Here is a 10,230-nt window from a genome sequence, read left to right as displayed (position 1 = left end):
ATAAAAATTATTCACCCCATGTGGTCCAAGCCTAAAACTTGAAATAAGTGTGGATTTAATCAGACGTTTTTGCGACTGATTTTTAAAAACGACTTGCCATTTTTTTAACCCCGACCCTCTGTACATTACCTAGGAAATGAACAGATTACGTTTATGTTACCCATTCCCCTGAGACCACGTTGGGAGAGTGTAGGCTACCCTTCGCGGCGTTAATGTTTCTCTGAGGTACAGTGAAATAAATAAATTCTGTATTTTAAGAAACCGACGAAAACCTGAAGGTTGTCGTGCAAGCATCATTTTTACTTCAAAATGTGAAATACACATTAACAGCCTAAACATAGGGTAATTTTGCTGTGGTGCAATGAGATGATTCACAGCACCGCTCTCACGGGTACGTAAATTACATTTCTATTACGTGCTGGTGGAGGCGCGCGTTGTGGTCCAATAAAAACGGCAGAATCAATGAGTCACAGGGGGAGGAGCAACATAGGGGTGGTCCATGACCAGAGACACGAGCGCAAAGCAGCCTAACTGTTCAGATAACGTTTACAATACAGTCTCATTAAAAAAAAAAAGTAAGACGGAATTTTAAGACGGTATAACATAATTACAAGTGCTAACACCTTGAATTCATTTTTTTTGAGACAACCGATTAATTGTTTCTTTTGAGAGGATAAAAACCAGCCTACTTACTATTTAAGAATCAGAATGTTTCCAGACTCAAGCACCGGGTGAGTATTTTAAGCGATTACTTCAGTCAGCAATTCTTTTCATGTTCTACTTATCTTCCTGGCTGTCCGGAAAGGAAAGTGCTTAATCCATTATTTCCATTATTTTATATTTTACCTGTTGTTGTATTGCATTCGGTCAAATAGTTTATTACATGGAGGTGAATAGTGTGTGTATATTTTAATCTGAAAAACTACTGGTTTGAATGGATCGGACGCACATGTGATGGTAGCCTCATTGTCTAACACACGCAGCCTGGAGCTTAATGCTTTAATCGATATTATAGGCAACAGAAATATTTGCAGTCACATATATCTTAACAGAACAAAACACTTAGGCTAGGCCACTGTGGATTTAGATTTTTCTTAGTGACTTTGAGACACGATATACAGTAACACTAGGTCTTCCTTCGCGGAAATAACTGCAAACCAAGCGCACCCTTTCCCATTCAAGACTGTCACAATTCACACCTGTTGTCCAACCCTGTGTTTTGTAGGCTACACGAGGTTTGCTTCACTTCCAAGCATAAAGAACAAATGTAACCTACTACTGGTGTCTAATTGTTTCTCAAAGTTATTGTGAAATATATAAAGACGGTACTCATTTAATGTTTGAAATTGTTGGATTAGATTGAATAATGTTTTTTTTTGTGTGTGTTTTTCGCAAGAACAGTAATTATAAAAGCAAATAAACAATGCAGGCTATTGAGAAAATTATTACAATAATTCAAAACTATTAGGTGACTGTTTGACAATGTATTCTTTAATCACTGCTTTAGCTGATGCTATTAGATACTTCAGATAACTTTAGCCTTTACCAGCTAAAATATGGGATTATTTAGGGCATGTGAGCAATTTAACAAAAAAATACTTTAGACGCTGGCGCTGGTCTCTCTCAAATGCAGGTCTCCCAGACGCTGGTCTCAGACGCTGCCCTTAGTTGCTGGCCTTAGTTGCACTCTCAGACGCTGGTCTCTCTCAGACGCTGGTCTCTCTCAGACACAGGTCTCAGACGCGTGGTCTCAGACGCTGGCCTCAGACGCTGGTCTCTCTGATGCTGGGCTCAGACGCTGGGCTCAGACGCAGGTCTATCTCAAATGCAGGTCTCAGACGCTGGCCTCAGACGCTGGACTCTCTCAGATGCAAATCTCAGTCGCAGGTCTCTCTCAGGCGCAGGTCTCAGACGCTGGCCCCAGTTGCTGGTCTCAGGCGCTGGTCACTCTCAGACGCTGGTCACTCTCAGACGCTGGTGTCAGACGCTGGTATCTCTCAGACACAGGTCTCAGACGCTGGCCTCAGACGCTGGCCTCAGACGCTAGTCTCTCTGATGCTGGGCTCAGACGCTGGTCTCAGACGCAGGTCTATCTCAAATGCAGGTCTCAGACGCTGGCCTCAGACGGTTTTTCTAAGTTATGCAAATATCAGTCGCAGGTCTCTCTCAGATGCAGGTCTCAGACGCTGGCCTCAGATGCAGATCTCAGATGCTGGTCTCAGACGCTGATCTCTCTCAAATGCAGGTCTCAGACGCTGGCCTTAGTTGCTGGTCTCAGACACTGGTCTCTCTCAGACGCTGGTCTCAGACGCTGGCCTTAGTTGCTGGTCTCAGATGCTGGTCTCTCTCAGACGCTGGTCTCTCTCAGGTGCTGGTCTCTCTCAAATGCAGGTCTCAGACGCTGGCCTCAGTTGCTGGTCTCTCTCAGACACTGGTCTCTCTCAAATGCAGCTCACAGACGCTGATGTCTCTTAGACGCTGTTCTCAGACACTGGTCTCAGATGCAGGTCTCAGACGCTGGTCTCTCTCAGATGCAGGTCTCACACGCGGGTCTCTCTCAGACACTGGTCTCAGACGCTGGATTCTTTTGATTTGACAATTAATCATTATTCTCTCTGTCTTAACAGTTCCTGAAACAAGTCAATGAGTAGAGACATGTAGCAGACAACCACCTCTTGTTCAGCTTTATCCCAGGGAAAGGAGGAATGATAACCACATCCATAAGTCATATGTAAACACTTTTCAAAAAGAGAACATCACTTGAAAAATGACATATATTTCAATTTATAAATATATATAAATCCTCAATCCAGGTGTTTTCATTAAGACAGAGGGCATACAAAATGTGTGAGAAGTTGAATCATTATTTTATTGTAAGTTATGTCTAAATATTATTTTTTTTTATTCATTCTGATTCATTCTAATACACGTTTAAACATTCACATACAATTTCAACACCAGCGAACAAAGAAATTACCGTGGTTAAGTCACGGCATGCTGTTTAAAAAACAAATTTTTAGATGAACCTGAATTTTTGGACATACAGATATGTAATCTTCACTTCAAGACTATTGACAGAAAAGGTAATCTACAGTGGCTAAAAAAACTATTCACACCATGTGGTCCAACCCTAAAACATGAAACACATTAAAAGTGCCATGAGATGATTCACAGCACCGCTCTCGCGTGTACGTAAATTACATTTCTATTACGTGCTGGTGGAGGCGCGCGTTGTGGTCCAATAAAAACGGCAGAATCAATGAGTCACTGGGGGAGGAGCAACATAGGGGTGGTCCATGACCATAGACCGGAGACACAAGCGCGAAGCATCCTAACTGTTCAGATAACGATTACCATACAGTCGCATTTTAAATTATTTTTATTAAGACGGAAGTTTAAGACGGTATAATATAACAACTGCTAACTCTTAAATTCATTTATTTGCAATATTTTATTAGTTTCCCACGGATTTTACCGTCAGTAAGATAAAAACTTCTGCGGTTTGAGACAACCGATAAATTGTTTCTTTTGAGAGGATAAAAACAAGCCTACATACCATTTAAGATTCAGAATGTTTCCAGACTCAAGCACCGGGTGAGTATTTCAAACTATTACTTCAGTCAGCAATTCTTTTCATGTTCTACTCATTCCTGAGTTTCCGCGCTGTCTGCGTATTTATGGAAAGTGCGTCATTCCATTTTTTCCATTTATTTTATATTTTACCTCTGTTCACATCTATCCATTCCAATTGGTTGTTGTATTGTATTCGGTCAAATAGCTTATTACATGGAGGTGAATAGTGTGTGTATATTTTAATCTGAATGGATCGGACGCACGTCATTGTCTCACACGCAGTCTGGAGCATAATGTTTTAATCGATATTATAAGCCACAGAAATATTTGCAGTCACATAGACCTTAATAGAACAGAACACTTAGGCTAGGCCGCTGTGGATTTCGATTTTTCTTAGTGACTTTGAGACACGATATATTGTAACACTAGTAGGGCTTCCTTGGCGGAAATTACTGCAAACCAAGCGCACCCTTTCCCATTCAAGACTGTCACACTTCACACCTGTTGTCCAGACCTATGTTTAGGATGTGAATTTGCTGAATGGGAAATTGTAGGCTACACGAAGTTTGCTTCACTTCCAAACATAGAGAACAAATGTAACCTACTACTGGTGTTTTATTGTTTTTCTAAGTTATTGTTGAATATATAAGGACGGTACACATTTAATGTTTGATATTGTTGGATTTGATTGAATAATGTTTATTTTTTGGGGGGCGTTTTTCGCAAGACCAGTAATTATAAAAGTAATTAAACAAACAATGCAGGCTATTGAAAATGTATTACAATAATTCAAAGATACCTTTTGCCGTTGCGAGCTAATGTATGGGATTATTTAGGGCATGTGAGAAATTTAACAAAAAAAAGACTTTAAATCACCCCTATTATTTAGTTTGATGTCACCTAAAGGGGATTTTGCCAAACAAAACAGTAATTAATAGAGTTCTTGGAAAAGGGTGTGTTCATGGTTGAAGTAGATACCCATAATTACTAATTTAGTAAACAGTAGTAGGTAAACAGTAGTAGGCTACATAACATGTAACTTCCTCTGAACCCGAAATGAACAACAACACCCTATTTTTGGAGGGTTCTTGTCCCTATCTCAAACTCAGCACCAAACTTATAGTTACCATTCATCTGTAAGTTCTTCAAGGAATGATGTCAAAGGGTATTGTAAATAACTATTTATACTTGTTACTCACAGATCCATATGAACAACCAACTTGCTCAGAAATCTACCCCAACAGTTTCTTCAAACTTTATTTTAGGAAACATTAAACAGGGGTTATTTCAGTAATCCCTTAAAAGGGTTAGTTGAAGAAATGGGATTCCCCCAGAGTTTCAATCCCTTGAAAGGGTTCCCCCAGAGTTTCAATTGGAAGAACCCCTAAAGGACCCTATAAGACCCGTGTCTTTTTAGTGTGGATGTGGCCAGTATTGACATATGAAACGCTGAGAAATGACTCAGTGTTACCAAGAAGGAAGTCTTCAATTACTTCCTATATAAAAAAAAAACTGTTGACCAGTACAGCTGCTTCATAGCAGCCTACGAGCCCACAGGCAGTTCCCATGAAGCCGTCTGAGGGAGGTACAACTTGGTTGGATGTGTAGGATGTCAGACAAGGCTGCCTTTTCTCCTGTCTATAGTGGTTGGTTAGGTACCTGCAAGCTCAATCATGGCTGTTGGGCCGGAGAATGTACTCTCCTTTTAGCTAGGGTTGCACAATATTGACAAAATGTGATATAGCGATGTTGATCATGAATATTGCGATGTTGATTTCAATATTCTTGAACATGTGTAAAAACAGAAAAGTTATGGGAAAACCCATCAAAATAGATTCATAACATACGAAAACAAAACCTTTTCTTACAACCTAAGGGTTTATTTCAGACAGTCATATTGGACTGGTACAACATGAAAAAATAAAGACCATGTCTACAGAACAGGAAATGTTGTACTGGTGGTACAGCAGACCTGCCAACCCTGTCCAACTTCTTAGAGTACCAGAGGAGCGCGGCAAATTGGGATTCAGAACTGCCATTTACACTTTCATTTACCTTCATTCCACATCTATACATCCCACTTGTACGTACATTTAATACTTTCTGCCCTCCTCTATTTGCACTTCTGATTAGATGCTAACCGTATTTCATTGTACTGCACTGTTTAATGACAATGAAGTTGAATCTAATCTAAAGTTGTTCTAAGGATATGCCCCCAAGTTTAGTCTCTAAATTTGAGGAACGCTTGTGCCTATTGTATTTCTTGGCAGCGCATATATCATTTTAGATTTTTTTAATTGATTCAATCTCAAATCTAGTGCAAAGGCATTTTAGAAGCATTGCCTCTACCACTAATATCGGACTCAGTCATCCTTTATCTCGCACTCTTCTAAACTCCCGACTCAATTTAATGCCAAGGTGTTTATATTTCTTTTGGATTATAATTTTGTAATGATTTTTGTGACGTGGATAAAAATTACAGTTAAAGTCTATCACGTAACTTTTTGGCCAATAACGTTTCCTCTTCCATCTCCGTTGTTTCCTTGTCTCCCAGAGCCACACGCATCTTCTTACTTTTCTGTCCTCTTTTTTCTTTCGCTCCTCTGCCTCGTTTCGCTGCTGTTTATCAATTCCAAGTACGCTAAGAACGTACTTGTGTCCTTCAGAAGAACGTTCTTGCCAAGCGTCCTTGAGAGAATGGTCTTTAATGAACGCGAGGACAGAGAACGCACCTACCTAGATTGAGATGCATGTGTACTTGGCTATTACAGTTGTGGAGTTATTCCAGCTCTCCTGATATCTTGAAATGACTTCCGGGATATCAGACACGCTCTCGCTGAACAAGTTACCAACCCATGCGTCCTCGGTAAAAGTGGCGGATCAAGTACACATCCGGACATTTTAGGCGTTCTTGGTAACTTGCGTTCTTTGGATTGGAACGTCAAACGAGTTCAACAGAACACAAGAACGGACAAAAACGCATACTGATAAACGGCCATCTCAGTATGCACAAACGTCACGTGGTATGCTCCAGAGGGTATGTTCGTGTAGTGGACCCGTTGCGCTGACATCTGCATGTGACAGGGCAACTGTACAATGAAATATGAACATTCTATAGCGGTTTCCAGCGGCCTCTAAATCGAACACAATTAACAGCCACACAGCAAACGGACGCATATCCACAAAATAAACACATATTGTCCGCGACATTTTCTATTTTGATATTGTGCACCCCTAATTTTTAATGCACATTTAAATGGTAAATGCTTCCTGGTTGGGTGCTGTGATAAGTAGAGCAGTTTGTGGAAATATGAATAGGACATGCCTTGCTCTTCAACTCTCCCGATCCTGCTACGGACATGAGGATTGAAAATGATTGAAACACAACCATAACTGCAAATATGACATCACAAAATTGTTTAGGAAACAGTTTCAGATGGAACAAACTATAAATATGTATATCTGTTTATTACGGACTCCTGTTTAGTTAACAGACACCCCATGGCAAATCAACAATGCTTTATTGGTTTTATTACAAAGTACTAGTATAATTATAAGTGGGTATTATATTCTAATGTACTGTATCTTTCTCTTCCTTTGTTTTTCAGGTACAGCTATGAGGACTGCCAGGCCACAGCAGATTGGCTCTTGGCCCAGGCTGCAGTTCGCCCTCAGGTGGCCATCGTGTGTGGTTCAGGAATGGGAGGTCTCGCTGATACACTGAAGGACCAGGTGGCCTTTAACTACAAGGACATCCCCAACTTCCCGCTGAGCACAGGTGTGTACTGTGTACTGTTTGGCTAGTTGGCTCATTTGGTAAATCTACATTGTCTATGTGCAGACCAAACAAGGACAATTGGCTGAATACCATGTGATCTAACTCGGGAAAATGATTGGATCAATGTATAGCCTTATAAAAACATTGCTCTAAAATATGTTTTCTGGTTGGTTGCCGTGCACCATCTGTACTGTTCTAATTGGTGGTTGTGTTACAGTGCCCGGTCATGCTGGACGCCTGGTGTTCGGGACACTGAAGGGAAGGCCATGCGTTTGCATGCAGGGACGTTTCCACCTGTATGAGGGATACCCCGTCCAGAAGGTACGTCCACTTTGACACGCTGGCAGCAAAGTGTTTTGATTGCAAATGGGAAGGATTATTTAATTTGTCTTGGAAACGAGAAAAGCTTTTCTTGTTTTTTCAACTCAGCCAGCAGAGGGATACATTTGAAACTTGCAATTAGTTTGTGCAGATATATTTCTTCTCTTCGATAGGCAGTTGAGAAATTGTAAAGAGGAAACAATGTTATTATAGGGCTAACGTGAGTCAAGTTATCGCGTGAGACCAGCAAGTGTTGCATTCTATCACCAGAACCTACGTCAGTTTTTTCTCAGTTGTTGCTTGAATGGTAACTAAGTTACATTAGTTATGATACCTTTACAAAGTGATTTGCTGTGAAATTAGACTAGTCTAATTCACTCAAAAAACTAAAGCATGGAGAAAACAAACAAATCCTGTAAATCCATGAATCCACATTTAAGCTATATATAATGGTCAATAGTACTACCAGTGTATTTGTGATGGTTGTATTTGTGTACTGTGATGGTTGTATTTGTGTACTGACCATGTGTTGGTGCGCCAGATCACCAAGCCCATGCGTATCTTCGCTTTGCTGGGCGTTGAGACGGTCATCCTGACCAATGCTGCTGGAGGCCTGAACCAGGACTTCAAGGTGGGAGACATCATGATCATAAAAGACCATCTGAACATAGCCGGCTTCGCTGGCAACCACCCGCTGGTTGGACCTAACGACGATAGGTAGGCACCAAAGCAGTGCAATTGCTTTTATTATGTGTTCTTTAGTTATTGTCAAGTGAAATGATGAGAGAATCATAGAAACTACTCTTTTATTGCACAATGGGTTGTGACCTACTGTATATTACCCCAAAAAGCATGCACGGATGCATATTCACCAGAAATAGACGCACACAGTTTCTTTTTCGGCTTACTATTACATAGCTACTGAAGGGTGTAGCCTGCAAAGTATTTGTCTATCCTGAACAAATCCTAATGCCTAATGTGTTTTGACTGGGGCGAGGCTCGAACACGGGTTTCTTGCAAGGCAGTCCGTGCCTCTAACCACTACGCTATTTGACAAGGGGCCTTCAATCAGTCACTCACTCAGTTAGAGACATTCACTCTTCTTGACCAGCTCTGCTTACGCGGTCTGGCAAAAAGATTTTCGTTTAGAAACGGTGAATAATATGAAACCAAATTATTCTTTATTGTCCTTCCAGAGGGCTGTATGTGGCATTGGGGTGTAATCATCTCTCCTCCCTCCCAGATTCGGTGTGAGGTTCCCCTGTATGTCCGATGCTTACGACAGAGACTTGCAGCAGCTGGCTCTGGATGTGGGACAGGATCTGGGCTACGGTGACTTCCTGCGCGATGGCGTGTACTGTGTCGTGGGCGGGCCCTCTTTTGAGACCATCGCCGAGTGTCGCATGCTGCACAAACTGGGAGCTGATGCTGTTGGTGAGTCACACTTCCTCCCTGTCAGGAACTAAACAATGGTCCGTTCATTGAACTTATTGTTCTCTTATGTTGAGAACAAATATCATTTCTACGGTTAAGACATGTTTGGGCTAAAACTGTCTCTCTGTCAGGAATGAGCACTGTGCATGAGACCATCGTGGCTCGTCACTGTGGAATGCGCGTGTTCGCACTGTCCCTGATCACCAACAAGGCCGTGATGGAGTACGACAGCGAGGAAAAGGCCAACCATGAAGAAGTCCTGGAGACGAGCCGGGTGCGTGCCAGCCAGCTGGAGAAATTTGTGTCCAACCTGGTCTCCAGGATAAAGCCCAGCAAGCTCAGCAACTCCTGAACAAATGAATGGAATCAACCACCAAACCCATAGAAGTAGAATTCCTGGATCAAGAAATTCCACAATCAAGTAAATGGGTTTGATACAGAAGGAGCAGTGGCGAAACCCTGTTCAAATGTTTTCTTGAAGATATAGACCCTAGTGACCCACATTTGAAACAACACTGCCTCACATGAGAGCTGTGTTAAAATTGGTCAGTTGCTGTACAGGTCTTTTTATAAAACGGTCTTCCAATAATCTAAACCTGAAAATGTACATCCCTGCATTGAGCAGCTCCACAGCCTGTCAACTTTTTAAATTGAATTGTTGCCTATTAGAAATTCATATTTATTCCTATTAGAAATTCATATTTATTCCTATTAGAAATTCATATTTATTCCTATTAGAAATTCATATTAACTTAACTTAATATGTATCTGCATTTGTACATGTCTTAATTTAACTTAGAACCCAATTTATTGCACTTTTTATTGAAGCTGCTGACGTAAATGATAGAATTTTTTATATGAAAGTGGTTACTGAAGTTTGTATTTATTTTTGTGATCAAATCTTCTGCCCAGAAAAGTAGTAACTGTTGTAGTATTTCATATTACAAAAATCTGTAGTTAAGTTTAACCATGCTCCAAACCCAAATTGACATGCCCTGTTATTCATTTTCTGCTCAATAAATTTTTTATTGAAGTTTTGTAAAGACAGAAATAGAAAAGTTCAATCATCCAATGATAAGAGAGAATCTTCATGGTCAACAACAGTCATGTGATATATATATATA

The 10,230-nt window shown here is 40.8% G+C and overlaps 1 protein-coding gene across 2 annotated transcripts; it reads left to right on the top strand.

The window, feature by feature from the left end:
- Window positions 1-524: 524 nt before the first annotated feature.
- Window positions 525-10,149, top strand: LOC105030127 (purine nucleoside phosphorylase-like). 2 transcript variants are annotated; one of them, XM_010903802.5, is made up of 6 exons: window positions 525-731; window positions 7,182-7,351; window positions 7,569-7,672; window positions 8,214-8,389; window positions 8,916-9,106; window positions 9,238-10,149. In XM_010903802.5, the coding sequence occupies exons 1-6, from the start codon at window positions 709-711 to the stop codon at window positions 9,456-9,458; spliced, it is 885 nt and encodes a 294-aa protein (XP_010902104.2). In that variant the 5' UTR covers window positions 525-708; the 3' UTR covers window positions 9,459-10,149. The 2 variants fall into 2 exon arrangements, with proteins under 2 accessions (XP_010902104.2, XP_034146482.1); XM_034290591.1 differs by lacking the exon at window positions 525-731 and adding an exon at window positions 3,294-3,594.
- The last annotated feature ends 81 nt before the right edge of the window (window positions 10,150-10,230 follow it).

The sequence above is a fragment of the Esox lucius genome, chromosome 24, assembly GCF_011004845.1.
Source record: "Esox lucius isolate fEsoLuc1 chromosome 24, fEsoLuc1.pri, whole genome shotgun sequence".
In the NCBI taxonomy this organism is placed as follows: domain Eukaryota; kingdom Metazoa; phylum Chordata; class Actinopteri; order Esociformes; family Esocidae; genus Esox; species Esox lucius.
Note: the sequence above shows the minus strand (reverse complement) of the source record. Positions and strands in the feature narration are given on the sequence as shown.